At 32.4% G+C, this 23968-nt stretch overlaps 2 protein-coding genes across 2 annotated transcripts in view; one reads left to right on the top strand and one right to left on the bottom strand.

Annotated features, from left to right (window-relative positions):
- The window catches only part of Lrt (Leucine-rich tendon-specific protein), a 311734-nt gene that overhangs the window by 169397 nt on the left and 118369 nt on the right, over nt 1-23968 (bottom strand). The window lies entirely within an intron of this gene.
- The window catches only part of LOC149411867 (lysozyme-like), a 44618-nt gene continuing 36210 nt past the window's right edge, over nt 15561-23968 (top strand). The window contains exons 1-2 of the mRNA XM_089646419.1: nt 15561-15603; nt 17853-18031. Of these exons, the coding sequence (XP_089502545.1) occupies nt 17863-18031 (169 nt within the window). The 5' untranslated portion in view covers nt 15561-15603; nt 17853-17862. The remainder of the gene's footprint in view (nt 15604-17852; nt 18032-23968) is intronic.

Here is a 23968-nt window from a genome sequence, read left to right as displayed (position 1 = left end):
GATGCAAGATTATGTGTGAAACAATTGCAAAACAACATCATAGAGACAAAAATAATTACTGGAAAGAACAAAGGAGAAACTATTTTCATCGCCATTTAACACCGAAGCAATACACAACAAAGTTTGGCTGAAAAACAGTGCTGCTACGGTGCCCTAAAATATCTGTTGATATTTTTGCAAGGCGAAGACGGTCTATCAAGGCAATCCAATCGTCGGACCAACCAGCTAGTAAAGATTAAATTAGACCGGTCGGTGGCTGACTTGACATCGCGTTTGGATCCCACCCAAGCGTAGTGTGTTCAATTCCTCGGCTGGCTAAATCCTTAACACAAGCAACATTTTCCGCTTACTGTGGAGGTAGTAGAAAATTTTCTAAAATTGTCAATTTATTCGTAACCCGGGAATAATTGTCTTTCTTTTAAAAAAAAATTAATGAAATTATACAAAATTTTATATAAGCTCACTCAAATGAAATATAGTACAAAACGGTAAGAGACAAGAAAGACACAAATAGAGACAAAAAGACACAAATGGAGATGCAAGTAATACATAATATCATATTTTTTAGCAAAAGCAGAACATCTTTTCTGAATCCGTATAAATTATCGACGAAAATGTGGATACATGTACGCGATATTATTTTAAAATGTATTGAGGTGAAATGTATGGCATCTCAAACAATATTTTCTTGATTCTATTATGAAAAACGTGTTGGTATAATATATTATGACCTTATTTGCCCCTACGAATGTGTTTGAATGTTGAATGTCTGGTCTATAATGAAAAATTCAAATGAACAGAGAGAAATCAAGTCTTTTACGTCAAGGAAATTAATATTGTCATTGTTGCAATTGCTCCTAAAGTTTATTTTACTATTATTTTTAAGTGTTACGTATTAAGGTTTAATTTATGTGATCAGGTGAATAAGATACAGGATAAATAACTCTAGTTATCTATTTTTAAGATATTTTTCACTTTTCGAATGAAATTTTAAAATTCACGAAATTGGTGCTGAAAAGATAGCCTATTTTAAATTGTGTTACAATAATTGCCTGGGACTTGTTCAGGTACTATTTAAAAAAAATAAACTTAATACATATAAATAAGTTAACACAAAGGGAATTAAAAGCCAAAGCCTACGAATTACTAAATACCTGGGACATATTATCACAGACGACTTGAAAGACATCGAGGATATGGAAAGGCAAAGAAGAGCGATATCCGTTAGAGCAGGTATGCTCTCAAGGCGTTTTCACTTTTGCAGTACAAACGTGAAAAATATACTCTTCAACGCATTTTGCACTTCGTTGTACACGTTAGAACTGTGGGTGGATTACACTGCATCCCAATGGCATAAGCTAAAAGTCGCTTACAATAATGCTTATCGCCAACTATTACGCCTATCGAGATATTGCAGCGCCACGGAAATGTTCCTGGAGGGACGAGTACACTCTTTCAGAGCGCTTCTTCGCCATCACATGGGAAGCTTATGGCGCAGACTACGCCAATCAAGTAACAAAATCATCACTGCCATGGTTTCCTGGATGGAGTCCCCTCTGATGGCCCTCTGGAGACGGAAAATATGCAAATATCCTCCATAAACGGCTGTTTAAACTCATTTTTGTGGTAATATTTTATCTTTTTTCACTTAAATTCCCCTTTTTGTGCCTGTCGGAATCACCTATATTATTATTTATTTTCTTGGTCTAATTATGTATATTATTTCAAATATGGAATGTATTGCATTGCACTACCCCTGCATAGATTCTGGAATAAATTATTATTATTATACAATTTAAATGGAGTAATATACCAATGTCCATTCTGTCTTTATAGTATTTCTGTGTTCGGAGCAAGCTTCAAATCATATTTCTGGCAAACACTCTGCGATATCACTGGTATTATATCTCGCGTAAGGGCAGAACATACTCACCCTCGCTTTAAGGCTCTTATTTTAAACCTAGGACTACGGCTAGGGTCGTTGTGTGTTTTGTCGAGTAAGTCACGCCTGTATAAACACGTTTTTACGTCAATATTTTTCCACAGCTTTTTTGGACATAAATTTAACATGTTTAGCTCTCTGTTAAGAATCATATACATTTTACACAATAATCTCAGTAAAATAATGGAAAAAAATTGACGATGAATCTGACATAATATTTAAGTTCGATGTGTGGAAGAGTGCAAAGTTTAAGAGCCATAGGACACTTCAAGTGGTTCGCAAAGTTTTGTGACTTTTTATGCCCGGGTTCATGGGGTAAGTTTGTCTAGGTTGGCGGTGGATGCGTTTGTACATGTACACCTACTACATGGCGGGCCGAATAAGGATAGACTGGTTGAGGAAGACCTTTCGACCTATCCAGCCGGACTCTCTGGACCATCGCCTTGCACCGCAGTGTGAGGGATGGATTCATACGTTCATCACTCCTGGACACTTCAGATTCTTACCCATCCCTCAGACCTTTTTCCTCTCCTTCATTTCCATGAAAAAACCCTCCACAAAGCTCCCCCAAATATGGTGAAGCGAATGTAAAAAAGTATGTATTTAAATTTAAAAAAACAAATAACTTCGTAAACACCACTATTTAATCACCTTTTGATTTGATCGACATTCGACATGTTTCAAAACCAATGGTTTCTTCGTCAGGATAAATGTACAACGAAAATTAACGATTTTAAAAAAAAACACACTAGTATAGACAAATAAGTACCCACAGAAAATAATATTACAATGAGCGGTAATTAATCAGTTACTATTAAAAAAAAAATTTGTAATTAATAAAATCATCATCAAATAAATGTAAGTTGGGTAGTATGTGAATAAATCAAAAATATTATTTATTTTTCGGAATAACTTTATTGAGTAAAACCTCAACTTTATTGAGTAAAACCTCAACCAAACCTTTATTGAGTAAAACCTGTAACATTTAATTATTGAAGACAATATTAGCGATTTCTAAACAAAAATCTGAAACAGAAAAATCAGAAAAGGATACGGTCACATCCTAAATGTGATCATCGTTTAGAAATCGCTAATATTGTCTTCAATAATAAAATTTTTATTCTTATTAAATTTATTTAAATTAAAATGACCCCGTGATTTGATTTTGCATTTATTCAAGAAGTAACAATATATATATATATCCGTGAAATTTTTTTTATTTCAATGTGTTATTACGATTTTCATTTTTATTTTTATCTGATGATATCGATATTGTATAAACTATTAGGAATGTTAAAAAAACGAAATAAAAGTTTCCGCAAAAGATTAATGATCATTTATTAATTTTGGGTTAGATGTGGGTAAAATTTTTGGTTAAATGTAAGTAACTTTTTAAAAGGTCTTAATATAGTTTAGGCTTATGTTTATGTAGTATACGTTTAGCAATATAGACTTATTAATTTTCTGAAATATTTCATTATTTTAACAAATAATTTTTTAAACAAAAAGATAAAATTATTGTTTCATTTATTCGGATTTTATTGCAAAGCGGAAATTCACGCAAATTCTTCTGACTCGACATTCAAAAATATACGGTCAAGATGCGATAGGTCTAATGGGTTAATTTATCTTTCTTCTTTAGTGATTTAATTAATATAATTACCTTGATGTCTATAACGTTTAAAGTTATTTAAATAAATTGAATATTATGATTGTAGAAAGCAATCACTTTGTGGTTTGACATATTTAATAAAATAAAATAAAATACTTTTCAATAATTGCTTTAAGATGCTTGAGTAAAGCTAAACCTTTTATAAAAATTATTAAAAACAAAATGTATTTTATTTTATTTTATTAAATTGGATATTATTTTACGTATATTTCTGTCCACCCGACACCCAAGATTGCAGCATCCTTCAATCAATCCAATAAGAGTGCAAGTGATGACATTGTGCCCAGCACCTACCTCCATCCATTGTCTGTCACAAGTCACAAGTATGGCAATGGCCGGTAGGTACTTCACTTATTACCCAACTAGTGGCAAATAGGGCCAATTGCCCGCTCCTGTGCTTGTACCGGTGCATCCTGCAATTTGTTGCCTGGGATTACTGTACTCTGTACTCTGGAGACGTTGTACCTACATTAAACTGTTGAATAGTCAAGTTATCCTTTCTTCAGATTGAGGTCGGTCACTGTACCTTCTCGAGTCCTTGTGAGTAGGGTTGGGTTTTAGTATTACTGTTTTTCTAGAGTTGTACGAAAAGGATATCTTAATTCTAATCCTCTTACCTGTGCAGAAGCTTTGAAAAACGTAATGCTCTTAAGTTTTTTAAGATTTTCACCGAAGTTTCTCACAAACTCTCTTATTTAGTAAAACTCCGTCTCCGATATCTTAATAAGCAGGCGGTTGGAACTTACTACATTACTTGGCAGCTAAACGCCATCTATAGGTGAACTTTTATTCTAATATTAAGGATATTACACAAACAGTGGGTAGCAAATACTGGCTAATTACAAATCGATGTCGTAAGTATTTGAGCGCGATTCCCGTTATACGGGGAGTTAAAAGACTTACCTACATTGCGTTAACCAGTGATTGAGTTAGGTAAGTTTTTAGATTTTCACAGCCAAAAGCATTTTTGTTGTTTGTTTTTGGGGTGTTATGCTGTGTTGCGCTAACTCCTTCTTTAGCCGACGTTTTGGACAGCGTTGCAGTGTCCATCATCAGGGCAGATCCGGTAGATCTACCCTGATGATGGACACTGCAACGCTGTCCGAAACGTCGGCTAAAGAAGGAGTTAGCGCAACACGGCATAACACCCCAAAAACAAACAACAAAAAAAGTGATTGAGTTATTTAAGGCGATGCACTACGTCGTGTAATATTATGAATCGAGCCGCTATCAATAAAACACCTTACGTAGATGGCGATAAGGTTTTAATTCCCGCTTCACACCATCCATCTGTTTTGATTTATGCAAGAAAAAAACATGGCCAAAAAGTGCCTTTTATTTTATTTTTGGATGTTTAGGCACAAACATTTTATAAATAACTTAATTTGCCACATTATACAATAAAACCATAACCGAAAATGGGTTCGTTAGTAGTAGATTTTGAACTTTAAAGCAGTTTTCAGAGGTCTATACATTATTTTTTTCTGGGCTTATAAAAAGACTTATCTAAAAAATACTCGATTTTTTCAGAGGCCAGGACGTATTCTACTCGCAGTATTTAATTAAAGCATCTGAAACATTTCTAGGCGACCAAATTTTCAAACCAAAAACACATGATTTTAAATTAGTACTTAGTGCATCGCCTTAAAAACAAATGTAGGTACCGTTAAGGTTTCCAGTTAATTATAAAATAAAATAAATTAGTGGGTATTGGAGTGTCGGTGTTGGGTTATCCGATTGAGTGACCAGAAGACACGAAAAAAACAACAACCAAAATGTCACCGCAAACAAAAATGATATTATTTTTTTTCAAGCGCTGTCCCTTTAATTATTAGGAGACCAAATTTGGCCCCAAACATCATACGAATTTGGGTTTCTGATATTTAAAGGGTTAAAACAAAATATTGATATGAAACATTTTCAGGGCAAAAATTAAAATAAGTTTTTTTTTTACTTTTTAAATAACGTTATGAATGAAATCTTAAATTGTAATATTTAATTATTGAAGACAATATTAAATATTCTTAAACAAAAATTTGACACAAAAAAAATTAAATAAAAAAAGGCTAGGCGAAGGTCTTAGCTTTAAGTTCTAGATGCGGCCCTGTCTTTTTTCTGACTTTCCTATTTCTAATTTTCGTAAGAATCGCTAATAATGTCTTACATATTAAACTTTCATGATTCCTTTATGTCAGTAACATAAGATTTATATATCTTTAAATTAAAATTTAACCATTTTTGTTTCAAGATTGAACTAAAATAGTACTCATGGGATTTGCTAGTTCAGAAATTATTATGAGCTTCGTTTGAATAACGATGACCCCACTAAATTTTAATTATACCCGTTGGACCAATTTTATCAAGTCGATTAATACATGGCCTTGCTCAATCAAGATTTAACCAATCCTAATAAAAACAGGACTCAGGTCTATAAAATCACGACCTTGCCAATACGTTATGACTTATTCAGTAAATATATTACCGGACTCGATAAAGATAATATGATATGCCTTAAAATTGGCCTGACCGAATGACCATATGAGATGAGGTAGAATTAACCCAAAATATGTCTGACTTTGCCATTGATGACATCAACGATCTCAACAAAGATATATCTTGACCTACTCCAATAAAGGCTTGACCTAACTCAATAAAAAATTTGACTTGACATGATAAACGCAAATCTTTATTTAGCAATTAATATTGCACTGCTATTTTAGAATCGAAAAATACATTATTTCGTCTTTTAGCGGCTAAACCTACTAACAGGTGAAAAATACTTCGAAAAGCAGTTAATCAACGACGTTACAATATATCTAGACTTGTTATTGTCTCGCAAACTCAAGATCAAATTCGGCAAGTAGCAAACACTCTTATGTATAATTAATTCAAACGTTTTTCAAGTGTGACAAAGATAGACAGTCAAAAAATATGTGCGTATGAACGAAATAAACGATAGGGGGCAGCGTTTTCGTATTTTTGTCGAACGCTAGATTCTATATCACGGGACTGACTGAGATAACAATACACGCTTACTCGCTTACACTATAAGATGAAAACGGTATACTGTATAAGACGACACACTCCTATTAGGTAAGTTCATATTAGGCTGTCTTTCTTATTGATGTGTTGCCACGTTCGCTATCTCACCTTTCATAGTAGCGCTGAAAATAATTTTAAAATATTGTTTGATTTTGAAGCACGGCTTGTGAGATATTTACGTTTAATCAAGTTGCTTTCTGGTACAACCTTAACAAACTAAGCCAATTGATAGCCTTGTTGATAATACTTGGTTGTGTACACATAGTCATTAACAACTTAGTTGATAGCCCTGCCATCGTCGCCACTATTAAATTCCATGTGCCAACTAGGAACATACGACAAAATGTCACATTCTTCTGCAATACATACACAACCAACAATCAGACACACTCATTAACCAATGGATGCGCGATCTGGACAGTTTAGTGGTACTTTTGATATATTAACTGAATCCATTTCTAGAATAAAGCTTAATCTATACCAGCACTTTGTTTTAAAAAATTATTCTATTTTAATAAAATAAATTATTTTTGTTTATGACATATTTCTGCTAAATAAGCGTTCTACACAATTTTTGTTTTTTTTGTTGTTTGTTTTTGGGGTGTTATGCCGTGTTGCGCTAACTCCTTATTTAGCCAACGTTTCGGACAATATTGCAGTGTCAATCATCATGTTGTTAACACATCTGCCCTGATGATGGACACTGCAATGCTGTCTGAAACGTTGGCTAAAAAAGGAGTAGTGCAACACGGCATAACACCCCAAAAACAAATAGCAAAAATACTTTTGGCCGTGAAAATCTTAAATCATATTTGTTCTACACAATAAAAATAATTTTAAAAATTCACTTTGGACATATACGTTTGGGATAAATCCGATAAACTAAACATATTTGCAAGCCAAACGACAAACTAGAATAATATTAAGATAGAATATTTCCTTGCTAAGCGAACAAAATATATTTTAGTACGCTAGGAGCATTTGGGGTTCAAAATAACATAAAATCGGGGCAAGTGCGGTGAGCTACCACTAAATCCACGGTGAATTCGCCAAAACACGAAGGGTACGTCGCAAATCAACGGCGGATTTCTTGGCACACTAAAGGTTAAGTCATTATTAAGTTTCGTTATTTTTTTATGTATTGCATTCGTAGTTAGGAAGTATACCTTGTGACAGCCCTTGTTACGATAGCTAGGGCAAACCTTTTATCAATAAATCACGTGTGTTTGCAATAGCAGCTAGTCGCATCATTGACTAACGTTACCAACTGCGTGACATTTGTGTTATCAGCATACATTACGCAACAATTTATTAGGATCATTGAATGAATTAATAGCAGCTTTTGAAAAGGATATCACTTTCTATTACTGCATCATTATCGGCTGAACTAAATAACTTCAAGACATAAGCATCACCAGCTGAATGCAGAAATCTTATTTTGCTAGAAGGCTTATTAGTTTCATGTCTATGCACAAATAGTTTCCTAGCAGTTTTGTAAGAGCTAGCCTACAGTGCCTACCTTAAATAAAAGTAAATAAAAAGTTCAATAATTTGATTATATATTTGTTTCAATTTTGATTGTTTAATCTTCAAATCTGAACTGTTTCACATACTGAAGCACCAGTAAATTAAAATCTATAGGCAAATGCAATGTCCCTTTGTTTGATCTACGAGAAAAGTTTAATTTACTTGAATATGTCAGAGAAAGTTGTCAGAGTGTAGAATGTATTGATATAATGATTGAGATTTAATTATCCATATTGTTATTAATCTTTATTTTTGTGTGGAGTTGGGTTTCGGTTTTTAAGTTATCATGGAGAAGGTTGAAGATATAAAAGTATATAAGATCAATTGTCTTTGTGGTGACGTAGTATGTCGTGTAGGTACTTTGTAGTGTCGGTCGGATATAATTCTGGTGGTGTAATTATGTTGTAAGAGGGTTTTATTGTTGAATGTGTACAAGAAATGTTTTAGTAAAAGTTTTAGATGGAGTTGACGTATATTTGAGACTTTAAACTCGATGAAGAACAATTAATTTTGTGGGTAACAATAAACTCACTACTGACACCTCATACTTTGACTTTTGACAGGTCTTATACAAGCCTAGTATAAATTAGTTCAACTTTTGATACACTGGAATATATTTCTTTTGAATTATGCATTGTCTTACTGCGCTTACATCAATAACTGCATCACTTACAATAGTGTTTTTGTGTACACATTAATTGTTCTTTAATTTATTGCTATTATTATCCTGTTTATAACAAATATCCGTTTTTTTGGGATTTTTGTTGATGATCGATAATATTTTGAGCACATCCACCCCAAACGATAATACCGGATGCTAATGGGGATTGGCAGAGAGTTTAGAAGTATTTTATTTTTATTTTTAGAGTTTAAGTGAAGACTTGTGTTGAGAATTCGCAAAGATGGCTCTTCATTAATTACCTAAATGTGTGTTTAACTTGATGAAAGCATATCTAGAGTTTATATTAATAAACAATTAGTCAAATGAAATCTAGAAACAAACTGGAGATTAACAATGTTGAATTGACCACCAAAATCCTGTTTTAACGCGACCGTTTGGGATTTCGTCTGTAAATCTGTTTGTGTGTTCCTTTTTCGGTTCATGATGGTGGCCGTGTTGGATGTATCATTTTATTCGTCCAGAGTTCACTTGAACGTGGATTCTACTACGAGCTGTCAATATTACGGTACCTACATGTTTCCTTATATCGAACTGTAAAATGTTACAAAAAAAATATAATTAAGTAGGTAGGTATTTAAGTACCTACCTACCGAAATTTTGATTTTGATTTAATTAATAAGAGAAAATTATTATATACGCTGTTGACGCGAGGTCTACTGCTCACAGAAATACTAGTCTAATACGAGATCTAAACAATAATTTATGAAACTTCAAAGCAATTTTAATGAGATCTATCACGCCATTGCGACTCGACGGGTATAAAATATTTCATGTATGAAAATCGAACATAAGTCCCGACTGAATGTCAAATTTGAGGAACTATAGCGCTATACAGTGTGTAAATAAATTAATAAATTATTATACATAAATTGTGTATACATTTTTGTATCAAATCGATTTTTTTAAACCTTTCTAAAACCTCAAAAAGCAATTTAACAAATTGCGTGACATGGCGATATCTCTTGGGAAACGACCAAATTACAGCCTCAATTATAATTTTGATTATTGAACTGTCAAAGCTCAAATGGTTGCGCGATTTACGATTTGTGTGTTGTGTTCCTAAAGCTCTACAATTCAATTAAATAATCACACAACTATTATTAGTGAACCGTTTCCGAGGCTAAATCAAAATGATTAGAGGAGTGATTATTAATATATTCATGTGTTTTGATTTACAGTGTTGATAAATGTTGATTGATTGGAATTGAAGCGTGTTCAAATATTAAAAATTAAACGTTTGACTGTAAGTTATTATTTAAAAATTAAACGTTTGACTGTAAGTTGACTGTAAGTAATTAAGTTGTACACTGTACAACTTAATTTGTAATATTAAAAAATGTTTATTAACTTTCTGAAAGCTTTTATATCTATTTCCAAGTAAATCTTTGAAGCGGAAATTAACCCACTTCCTGACTATTGTTATAACACCTTAAATGAATACCTTACATAAATTAAATACCTCTGTTTTTTTTTTTTTTTTTTTCTTTACATACCAACACGTTAACATGTAATTGTTGGGTTATGTAATATAATGTGTATTTGTTGGGTTAGCTGGAAGAAATAGGATGTAACCTATAAGCTATACCTTTTGTACTGTATTTTTGTGCAGTAAATATTTTTTTGAATTTTTACATCCGATCAGGCTGAAACTCGGCAGATACACTCGTTGTCAGTTGCAATGAACTCTTTATTTTAGTGGTAATTACGCATACACATTCAAACAAACACACATTTCTGTGTAATTGGATATCATTACGGCATAAAATATACGAAATATGTGTCGGTCCTACCCAATCTGGATTTGGCTCAGTTGTTAGCCCGGTCATCTCTAGTCCCTGGGAAGGAAGTTTCAATCCTCAGTCAAACCAAAAAAATAAATGTTTTTAAATACTATTAATGATTGATTTTTTTTTTTTTGTTTTAATTTTTTTTTTTCAAATTCACATGACATCGTCACAATTCGATAATCAGGGCCATTTAGATTTTTCTATATTTGAAGGGTCCTCTGTAACATTGATATAATGTATGTCTATGCTCGTCAACCGTTGATTCTTGTCGCGAAAGCGATTTGTCAAATTTTGTGTTGTGTTGGGTTGTTTGATCAGCCACCAAACATAACAATCATTAAAAATTGTTTAAAATCTGAAGAGGACCCGTATTACGTCTAATGTCAACCAATCAAACATGAAAGCAAATGATGATAGTAATCGAAGCCTGAAAATTTCACTGTCTCTTACGCTTATCTTCCGTTTTCCAAAGTTACCTAAATTTAATAAAGAACTAAATCCACCATATGCTCAGTGCTTCTTTGATCTTGCATTGTAAAATCATTAGTCACATGTGCAATATTGCAACATTATTATTTTTCCATACTATTTATATTATATTGCTCTTTTAGCAAAAATTTCCATTAGTCGACACAGGAGGTAAAAATATTGTCCTTAAATAGCGCAGTGTCTGAATAATACAACTCATTGCACATCCTTAGGACTCCTGTACGGAGGAAATAGTGCCTCCGTAAAACGCCAAAGGAATATGTAGAATAAAATTGCTTCTTTGGAACATCAAACAATTTTCTAGATATTTGAATTCCCTTCTCATTTACAATCTTTCCCAAGGGTTCGAGGAAGGATATTAATATAAATTGCTTCTTAGTCGCATTCGCAAGCACTAAAGCAATAACATACATTCTGGGGGGAATATTAAGAGTGCAATCACGTCGTTTTATTGCAGAGGATGAGAGCTTCTTCAATATAATTATGACCCAAATGTGCATCAGCATTTAAAAAGTCAATCGTTTACATTGAAAAATATCTGCAAATGAAAACAAATGATTGTTATGGAGATATAACTAACTAACACTCTCCATTCTTCGCTCATACTCTCTACATGCCCACATCATCAAAGCGTCCCTTTCTTAATCTTACTCATTACGTTTACATCAGCCTTGCATTTTTTACGGATCTCCACATTTTTCAAAAGATCATACATGGTTTTACCACACACATGCATAAGGGATATCATTTCTTTTGCAGTCAGCCTCTGTTACTCGCTATAAAAATGTAAATATTTATAGGCTTGGAAATATTTCAGAAATGCGCGAATAAAATTATTTTTTTTGTTTTCAGTCGTACCTACCTACCTCCTCAAGTTAGATTAATAATAATATAGCTTCACATTTATTATCGAATAATGTCCTAAGTAAAAGTAAGTCAGTTTACTGTTTCTAACTATTTCTCAAATGATTTACACAATTCCAAACTACTAAAGATTTTATCAAAGATTCACACAAACAAATAAAAACTCCACTATTATATTTGAAACGAGTTCACCTAAAACTTGTGATGGGAACAGTTATAATAACAATATTAATCCATAACCTATCGAGATTATCTCAACAGAACTAAACTTAGCAATAATCAGAACCATCCATCAAAAGCTGTCCAAGTTGCCCCAAGTAAATAATAGTAACATTGGAAAGTTGGCACGGATCGTGGCACACATAAAACTTACCAAAGTTAGATGGAACAATGTAAGTAAATTTGTTTTATTATAAAGTAGGGTCGTGTTCTTGTGATAAGTTAGCGGTAAGTCGTACGTTATTGTGGTATACATAAAGTGTTTTCGTATTTGTTTTACGAAAGGAAAAATATTGGATTAAGACAAAATTTACAATCTGTTCAAATTTTTGCATAGATTAAGTTGGTTCGCCCTAATCTAGAATATGCCGGCGTTATTTGTTCTCCATTCTATGATGTTCACATTAATCATATCGAATCCGTACAGCATCACTTCTTAAGAGGAATTGCTTGGAGGTTAGGGTTGGAAAGAAGCGATTACTCATACGATGAACTTAAACTAAAATTAAATCTTTCTTCTTTAGAAAAAACGTAGGAAGGACTTTGATCTAATCTGCATTTTCAAATTTATGAACAGTATGATTGACTTATATGTATTATAATATCCCTTCCCGTAGACTCAGAAATAATAATTTGCTCATGACCTCCTCTTTTTTTTCTTCTTTAACCAATATCCAGAATAGACCTTGATTTTTTTGGTTTAAGCCTAAATGATTTTGTCAGTAATATTTTGTATTGATATGGCATAAGTCGTGAACTCCATCAAAACCTTGTTCTTGTCTTGACTTGATATATCTATTGTTTTTGTGCCCTATTTTTGTCATGGCATCGTTTATTGTAACATTTCTCCTTGTATTAACTTCGTATAATGTATAATATGTTAATTGAACTTGGTCCGTTAGTAAATGAATAAATAAAAATTCTTAGTCGTTTGTTCGTTTGCGATCTGTAGTCAATGACAAGTTACCGACATAATCGATAAAAATTTTATCGATTGACCATGCTATTTATCCTGGATTATTTGGTTTCTATTTAGTCCATATACTTTCGTCCGTTCTTCGTCAATTCCCCACCTTGCTTTATATATTATTCGTAAAATGTTTTCACCGCATGACTGATACATTTATTTTTTTTTATTTACGTAGTTATGTACGCCACACATGTGGAAACAATTTTTATGCAGTACATGAAAAGTAAATATATTATACACTCTCATGGGGCCAAAATGTTTCCAATGTTTTTTCAGTACAAATTAGCTTCCCATGTTATATATTTTTCATTAAAGAGACCCGAGTTCGAGATTTCCACCCGAATTGAAAAAACTTTTTCAACAGATGTTATAAAGTCCATGAAAGGGCACAAATTCTTCTCCCTACGGCCAAAGTTTCCCCAATGAAAGTAAATTAAAGAGTTTTAATATTGAGGCATTTTGTTCTCTGGCAAATAATTATTAGGGAAGTTTTTTCGAGGTACACAAACTACTTGACTTAGGTCTTGGATACATTCCTTCTCAAACATTCACTCGAACTTCTAATTTGAAAAGAAGTAACTTTTTGGAGGTTTTTATAGGAATTCTATTACCAAAGCAAGTGTTTAAAGTATTCTTATTGAGAGGTTCCGCAATTTAGACAAATTCACGAAAAGTTCAAAGTCAGTTTTTTCAGAACGTTCAATCAAAACCCAGTGAGTTGAAATTCATCGTTTATTGAACTACACACAGTGTGTGTCACACACCTTATTTTTAATAATAATATTTCGATGATTTTTATAGCGTAATTTTTCCAAGGGTCTATCTACAACTAACTACAAACAATTAAATCAAATGAAAAATGACTATATTTTGACCATTTACATTAAATTTAATTTTATTTATATTAAAGATTGACAGATTTAGATTACTGTCCAAAAAAATTTGAAAGTTATCATTTGCAGTCAAAACCCAGATTTTTATTCATCTACTGTTGATCATTATAATTCATTAATTATGCTTATAATTCACCATTTATTTTATTTTATTATTTTTTTATTTATTTCAGATACAAACAGGACATTTAAAGTAAATTTTTGTATAGTATAAAATAAATTTATATACAAATATAAATGTCCCTAGACTAATGTGTCTGCAACTATCACATTTGCACATTCACTATCAAAACAATATCATTATTTTTTTATACAAAGCCTAAAATTACAGAAATTACAATATATAATAATTTTAAAAATATGTTTAAATTAGAATATGTAGAATGGTCAATTCACGTCAAGACCTTTATTTTTTTGGTATAAGTCTTTTTTATAAATATAAAAATATTTTTTGTCGCTCACTATGCAATTGAGAATATTTTGTATCACTTTAGTTTTGGCAAGGTCCTGACTTGACTTGACACTTTTATTTCATTTCTATCTTCTTATGTTTTCCCTGTTTGTCTCTGCTTTTATATACCATCTCTTGCATTTTGCATTTTCCTAAATCTCGTGTCGTTTTGTTATATATTGGATGAGGTCCGTTAATTAATAAATAAATCATATTATATGATCTTATTGTATGGCCCTTTAAATTGAATATCTTACTAAGATATTGAGATAACGAAATAATAATCAGAAATAACCAGAAAAAAATAATGTAAAAGCTTAAGAAAACTGCTTTAAAGTTCAAAATCTTCTACATATGAACCCATTTTCGGTTATGATTTTATTGTATAATGTGGCAAATTAATTATTTATAAAATGATCAAAAAAAAATCAAATATTTATGCCTAAACATCCACAAAATAAAATAAAAGGCACTTTTTTGACATGATTTTTTCTTGCATCATTCAAAACAGGCGGATGGTGTTAAGCGGGAATTTAAACCTTATCGCCATTTAAGTAAGGGTTGTTATTGATAGCGGCTCAATTTAAAATATTACACGACGTAGTGCATCGCCTTAACACAATATATTATCTTGTATGAAGGTGGATAATGAACTCTGGACAACCTTGCAAGTTCCTAAATACCTAATTTATTGTCTCTCTATGATGTCTTCATTCTCATTCAAGATGTCAATCAGACTTTCATTACAATAGCAACGCTTCAAACTCCAAAATTCTTAAAAAAACTATCTTTGTTCCACTGGAGAAAGAATGCTATAAATCCGATTAAATGTTAATTTGTAATTTTTTACACTTTTAAAAAGCACACACAATCGCGCTTCGCTTCAAGCACTGTCCCATTCGGCTATAATGGTTGCAACACAGTAAGTGGTAGGTACATAGTAAGATGACCGCGAGAGATCTCTCGGGGGTCTGCATGCATTAGTGCGGGACTAATTTGTTAGTATACAGCTGGAAGAGTTCGACACCACACCGTGTCGTATTGTCCACAATACGCAATAAACAGGTACTAAATATATTATTATATTTCTTATATATTCATAGAGAAATATGTTAATATTTCGTTTCGGGTGAAAATGCGTCAATTGATTTTTTTATGAAAATCTTTTTTATTGCTATAATGAATTTATTGACTCATAATGATTTATTTTTGAGGTATTATTATACTACCTCCTTCTTTATCCAACGTTTCAAACAACATTACAGGGTCGATATCTAACCGATTGACAGATGTGTAATCGATGGATTACACATCTGCTCTGATGATAAACACTGAAATGCTGCCTAAAACGTTGGCTAAAGAAGAGGTAACATAACACGGCATAATACCCCAAAAATAAATCACTATAATACTTTTGGCCGTGAAAATCTCAATTGACTTGTTTAAATCAATCAATTTCGATTGAGTTCCGGACCAAATCGGATTATATAAAAAAACGTCCAATTTAAAAATGGACGATAAATTCGCTTATTTTATGAATATTTATTGTAATTTTGCGTTTGCGTGTAGATATTTCCCAGCTTAATTCGGCTAATACAATCAAAAACAAATTGTTATAAGTAATATTTATTAGCCTGAAACATAAATAAAAATCAATTTCCCTCGACAGCATTTATTTTTTTCTCTGAAGATTTTTTCAATTTATTTGTATAAAACCTTATACTGTAAACATAAGTTTACCTATAATAAAAAAATATTATATCAGACAATTCAAAAAATGTCACCATTAAATGAAGATATAATACATCTTGACGCCTCCTAGTGAGAAATTAAGTATTTAACAATAACTTTCCCACAAACATATTATAGTTGGTGGTTTTCCGGTGGAAATAAAACAAAAATCAATAATTATTGAATGAAATACTAGTATTTATTGAACTATTTGGCGGTTAAAAATAAATAGCCGACGTAGCACAGTGGTTCTATGCACCTGACCGGCAATCAAAAGGTGCGAGTTCAATTCCCGTCGGCGGCATTTACTTTTCTTTTTTAAGATTTTTTGAATTTATATTTTTATTACATAATAGCATGTGGCAATCAAATTAATTTTATTTATTACCTTTATAAACAATCTTTACACATGTCGATAAAATAAATAAAAAAATTACAGGAGACGATAAAAACTAATATTTACATTTTCCTAAATTTTTTTATTAAAATCTTTTTATGAATGTGGTTATTTTTTTTTCTTAATTTTGATGTAGAATATTGCATTCTATTTATAATTATGAGAGATTTAATCTTCGGTTTTCTTAAAATCACTTAAAAAAATACATATTTATAAATTTCGTTTTTAGTACTGAAAATACCTTAATCTGCAAAAATTACTATGCCATGTTGTACTTTAAAGATTATTCTACATGAAACCATTGAAAAATAATATTACCAACAATGTGGCTTAAAGGGTTTTCATCAAAACACAGTCGATATTATTTAACAACGTTAGGAATGTTATAACAATGATCAACATTTCAGATGAAAAAGCTAAAAAATTTTGGAAATGAATTTCATTTGGGTGCTAATAATAACAGAGAAAGTTATGAAGAAAATTACTCATCATTTTATTTGACCACCAAAACATTTTTATCTCCATCGTAGCTATACATTATTTGATATATCATCAAAAATACTAAATATCTGTCCTGCGTAACTTTGTTTCAATGAACTCGAATTTGCTTTGAATTTATGTGTCATTGTCAAAATTGAATTGATTGTTTGAAGAATTCAGACAACCGATAAATTATATCATTATAGTAGTGGAGTCCGCAATTCTTCACTGTTGCTAATGTCTTTCTCATGCGTCCAAGAGTTTTTCCACCATTCACTACTGTATACCACAATATTACTGTTAAAAATCTACATTATATTAACTTTAATTTGATTCCTTATCTCATTACGATGCAGAGATCTTGCGTTAAGTGTTCTTCGGGCGTCCCCGACTTTTTCTCACATTCAAACCACTATCTACATACTGTCAGCACTGATAAGGACAAACAATGAAATTTTCAGCGACATCGGTCGAGTTTTCATGCTGAATTTTCTTATTTGGAACTGACTTTTGAAGAATTCAGACTATCCCGTGATTTTTCAAGGGTCTGCGCCGTTAAATTTACTAAAAATAATAAATACCTTTTGATATTTCAGATGAGTGAGGAGATGAAATTATTTTGTTTGAAGTTGACGCCTCCTAATTGACGCGACAATTAACCCCTGTAATAATAATTATATATGTATTTTTTTAAATTATCTAACAGGTTAACCAAAATGCTCCAGCCCAGCATCCCTTCTCAGTCCCTGGTGAGGGTGCTCGCCTTCTGCACCATGCTCCTGTGGCTGACCTCCAATAGTCCATCATCAGCCAAGGTGTTCAGTCGCTGCCAGCTCTCCAAGGAGCTCATTCGATACTCCTTCCCGAGGAACACCATAAGCAGCTGTAAGTGTCTCCACCTACCATCTACTACCAAGACGTATTCATTATCTTACTCCCTGTTTCATGTTTCATTTTGAATTTGCTGAAACTTAGCCAAACGTTATACTCGTATAATCATTGAAAAAGAAGATAATGTACATTTTTTAAATTGACCAATTAAAACATTGTACATACAAAATATTCGAGTGATTTTAATAATAGTTATTCTATTTTATTTGTCTTCATTAGCGTTTTTATTGGTCTCTTTCAGCCAGATTTTTATTTTTGATTTATGCTCATTACACTTTTCTATTCGTTTTATATCTCGGTAAAGGATGCTGTCGTCCTTTTTTTACAGTAGTTTATTTATCCAAATGTGGTTTTATAAGTTGGCATGTTTTTTTTTATAATTTTGATTCGATCTAGTGTGATGAATATTCCTTTTGTTAATTGTTTCAATAGTAAATTAATTTTATTTGACAAAAAAAAATGAAAAAGGTAAAAACGAAATCTAAATGCCCAGATAAACAAAGATTTTTTTGGGTTCTACGTAGATTCACCAGTTTTCCACTTGTATCCGGAGTTTCCGGACACCGTGTGTATATACATGTATAATAAAAATAAAAATAATTGTTTTGAAGACACTGCCTTTATTATTTGGATATTTAATAGTTTCTTAATGAAGATATTATTAGTCTTATTACATAAAACTTTGGAACATTGTCATCACAAAAATCCACAGCTTTTTCGTTCTTGAATTTAAAAATCAATTCAACTATTTTAATCTTACAAAGAGTGATCTATTTCATGAACTATATCTTCATGTCGATTGAGCAATCTATTGCATATTGAATATTTGAGAAAAGTATATTAATATAAAAATACAAGTCATTGAATATATGTATGTTCCACATTTTTGAGATGTTCAACAAGAAATCTTTGCAAGGTTGGTTCGAGCAATGGAGAATAGTTTGCTACAGTCTGGTACAATATCGAATCTAGGGTCTAATTCAAATTTGTCACCTCAAATCTCATTTTTGCCAACTAATATCAAACTGGGAGCAAATAGACTCTTCGACTTTATATTCTGAATATTCAAATGTAAAAGTTTACTTGCTTTATTCTCGAAAAAAAGGTATGAAAAAAATGACGATAAAAAAGATATTTTTATTTTGACTTATTCGTGAATTTGGCTGCATTGACGTCACGCCAGGCAAAGTTGGTGACAGCCGTCTTACCGGCCAGTGGCGTTTTTTATTTCATTATGTAAGACCTGGCTGTGTTACACAGAGTCATTAACAACTTAATTGACAGTCCTGCCATCGTTGCCACTGTAAAATTCAATGTACCGACTTGGAATACAAGACAAAATATAACATTCTTCTGCAACACATACACAACCAACTATTAGACACACTCACTGAGCAATAGAATATGCATGATCTTGGCATCAAGTATGGGGGTACTATTGATATATTTATGGACTCCATTTATAGAACCAAGCGTAATCCATACCAGGGCTTTTTTGAATCCTACAAAATAGGTGTAGGTAGGTATTTATTTATTTCTTGGATAATTTGTATAGCGCCGCTTTTGTGAGACATCACCTCAGGGTTGCATTGGTAATGTAGTTTTAGTGATTTGTCTTATATGTAGTATTATTCCATTTTCGTACTACTGTTACATGTTTAGCTAATATTATTTTATATTCATCAGCTTTATCTCTCTCATCAGTTAATTTTTCGCATAATTTTCGATAGCTTACTAGATAAATCCTAGTTTTAAAATGCATGTAAAAGCCCGGCTGAACTTAAAACCAAATACATTTTTTCAAAAAAAAAAAAAAAATTTATAAATTTACAAATAAAATTATTAAAAATAAATAAAATGAGGTTGTACTCAGTTGGTACCGTTTCAGAATGATGTGCGGATTTCAAATCAATAATTATGAATGAAGATATTATAATCACACATTTTAGTTCAAATAAACTTTAAATCTTCCACACTTTTTTTACGAAATTCAAGGTTTGTAAAAATATCCCATTAATGCCTTTTGATATCAACTTATTGGGAACAGATTGTTTAAAATACAGATCTTAAATCCTTTTACCACTACAGAAAATAACCACATACCTGAAGACCACTTATTGTTTCGTCTGGTTTTTTTTTTATCGAGACTTGCGCAATGTTGAAAAGCGAGAAACAGCTTTCAAAATAATGCATTATTCTTGGACATGACGAGTTTTTACAGAGACAAGACTGCTACTGTCACTGGCTACCTGTTCTTGTACTACTGTCGTTTAATCTTCAATGCGTATAGAAATCAATACTTCGCAAGTGAAATTTGCAAATATTTCATCGGCCAGTGAGACTATGGTACCCCTAATTTTTAGGAATGCTGAGGAAGGTCCAATACAAAGGAGGAAAGAAAGTTACTTTGAAGTTACTGGTTATTCAGATATCAATCGTAGTATTAGCGTTAGCTTGTTTTCATTTTCCAATAGTGGCATCGCTTCAGTTTTTTCGATACAATTGTTCAACAATCGTATTTTTAATTAATTGATTATGTGGAAAATAAAGCAACAATGTTTTTGGAATATCGCCTCAAGGAGGCTAATTGTTAACATTTTTTTTCCTTTATTCGTCTGTTTCGTAAACTTATTGTATTATTTTTAGAGCTCTAGTTATTAAACAACACGCCAGTTTCGTAGTATTAGAGTCGTAAATGACAATATGTATTTCAATTTGCTTTCAAAAAACCATCATATGTAGTTTCTACGTCAAATTAGCTGAAACAATGTCACGCTTTGTAAAGAATTTTATAAAAAGGAACAGCTTTTCTGCATTCTTCTAATCGTTCCGACTGACTGTTATATGTTTTTAAATAATTGAATTTTAACCAATAATCACTTTTAAACATATTTACAGACTTAAGATGAAGTTGATAAAAATTAATCAACAGTTCAAAATAATGGAGCATTCGTTCATAAGCTCCATTTTGCATTGTTAAGTTTGGCAGTTCTAAGTAGTCTCTCCGGGGAGTAATAAAGGGTTTTGGATATGGTCCGACACTGCAAGAAACCCGCTTTCACAACGCCGGTGTACGCTATGCGCCCTTAAGTTTAATTTTAGACTTACGGAGGTAGAAATAGTTGAAGAATTTACGCTATTAATGCCACCTCAAAGGCTGTATTGACTGGCCTATTGTGTTCGAAAACGTTATAGCAAAAATCGAAAACATTTTTAAATTTTAATTATTATAAAGAAAGACAAACATTCACGGGTTACGAATAACCTAACGATATTTGAAAATCTCCTACTGCCACCACAGTAAGCGGGAAATATTGCTGGTGTTGTGTGGGGGGACTTAGCCAGCCGAGGAATTGAACACACTACGCCTGGGTAGTACCCAAACGCGATGCCAACTCAGTCACTGACCGATCATTTGTTTGTCGTTTATTTGTCGTTAGTTATTTTGTATGTATACTGCGGATGTTCATTTATTGATTCATCTAGGTAACAAAAAACTGCTTTACCAAGGTAAACACTTCAAAATCAGTTCCCCGGAGAACATAAACGCCGCAGAAATTCCGTACATAATAACAACTACTGTTTACCGCAGAGAACCACGGGCGTCCATACAGACTCATAAAGTTCTAATAACTTCTAATCTCTAAGTAGCACACTAAATTTCTAACTCCTCCAATATCTCACGGTGACCAACGAGGATCGCTTGTTTTGCGATGCTGGTCTAATGGACCTGGAACGCGACCAGACGATGCAAAATTCCCGGTGCAGTTTACGAAAATAAGATTTTAAGTATTCAGTTTTGGTATGTTGTGGATGTTTATTTTTTTTTAGCAATATTTTTGTTCGGAGAGAACGTCAGCCAATTCAAAAGATTTTACTGAGATTTTCAAAGCGTCAACTTGGATTACAAATCAAATTGATCTTATTTGATTTAGTTCTTGGGGCTTTACCTCTTGTATGCCAAAATTATTTCTTTTGATACAACTAACTATTCTTGGGAAAATGTGTACGGTAGATTACATACTGTTTTTCATAATACAAACACGTTATCTGGTAGACAGTACAATTTACATAAACATCGTTTTGAAAAAAAAAAACAAGTAAGTTATTACGAAAATAGAATCAGCTGGCACACCGCGATAATTTCGTGCAGGCTCGTGAAGAGTTAAATCATGTCTGACTGGTCGAGGAGTTAGGCTCTCAACTAGCAATCTGGAGGTCACGAGTTCCAATCCCGGCGTGCGCAAGTAAATTTTATTTGATTAATTTGTTCTATTTCTCGATTAAATCATTTAAAATAAAAATGAGCTATACTTGCGGCACGTTCTAGAGTGATAAATACAGTATTGAAAAGTTACGTGAAATGGCTTTAACCGTGTTTAATGATCAGATCTGAATAGCCTGGTACTTCCCAACCATCCTCTTCCCTATTTCTTTCCCGTCCCCACTACCGTCATCATCACAACATAACCCAATTATGGATGCCGTAGACTCTCTGGCTCAAGATAATTGGGGACAGTTGGGACTCTTCTGCAATACATCATCAAATTTATGAAATCAGGCGAATGACACCAATCTTGACCTATTTAATGGATGCTGTTAGGCTATTCGAAACATTCAAGAAAAAGCGGAGAAAACGCAAAACAGAGAGTTGAAGTATTGTTGTAGAACAATCAACAACATGAGGTATTTTCTGAGGTTCAGGGGAATATTTATTTAAATGATTATGGGATTATGTTAAGTTTATCAATTTTTAACGGTTAGAGCTATTTTATGAAGAGTTTCAATAATTCTGAATATGGTTCTCTAAATCAAGTAATACTAAAAATTTCTACCACTTGTAAATATGTTTAGCTTTTAGCGTTTGGTTCATATTAAATTAGTCCCTATCTTTTTGTAAACTTTGTAATGAATGTCAGTTCAATTAATATTTGTAACATCTTTAAGACAACGTAAAAAAACTTCAACTCAGCATATTACAATAATATACAATTTTCACTCGGAGAGATTTTAAATTAAATTATAAAATCCGCTGCCAAGACACTGGGAAGTCAATTCTACCTCCAACAAAATCTCTTCCAGTATTGCTTCTTTATCTTATCCCCAATCCTGCGTTTCTGAGTTTCTTCTTTATTGAAAAACTTTCCTGGCTGTGGTCCCGCAGAGGAGATACCTGGTCATACACTTCCCCTTCTGTTGCCGCTAATTTCATACATCATTAAAGAAGCTCGCCAATTGTTGGCAGAACTTTTGGCAAGGGATCTCGCCAAAGTATTCGGTATTAATTATTGTGACCTAAATCACTTGGGATGGGGACTAAAGATTCTAGTTATTATTGGAGTTTTGTTTTCGGAAGTTTACAATCTAAGAATAATGCATCTGCTGATATTTAGTTAAGCCAAATAACTGTCCGTGAGTATATTAAGGTATCGTTAGCTGATATCATATTATTGTCATTATAGAACTATCCTTAACCCCTAAAGCATATTGGCCGTTATATTTCACTGTCAGGAAGTCGGAGAATATATTTGTATTTCCGATTCGCAATAAAATCTAAATAAATGCCATATTTCTGAACATTGAAAGAAGGGCAAATGCGGGTAGCTCCGTTAATGGATGACTGGACGCAGTTGGCGATAGCAAAAAATTGTTCAAAGAAGCGAAGTTAGCAGTCCACAAAGGAATAGTGGTACCTAATCTGATGTATGGAAGTGAGGCATGGAATTGTCAGAGAAAGGATTAAAGTAGCCTGAATGCTGTGGAAATGAGATCCCTTAGGCGGATATGTGGTAAAACCATGTATGATCGTGTGATCTTAGATCTTAGTATAACTTTTTTTATAGTTATTTTTTATCACGCAAACCTTATTCATATTAGTGTAATGCTGACGACAGGATGTTGCCTTAGAGATGATTTTCACAAAATGGCACA

Source organism: Hesperophylax consimilis, chromosome 24, assembly GCF_061612785.1.
Source record: "Hesperophylax consimilis isolate HC1 chromosome 24, BYU_Hcon_1.0, whole genome shotgun sequence".
Taxonomy (NCBI): domain Eukaryota; kingdom Metazoa; phylum Arthropoda; class Insecta; order Trichoptera; family Limnephilidae; genus Hesperophylax; species Hesperophylax consimilis.
This window is presented reverse-complemented; position numbering and strand designations above follow the sequence as displayed.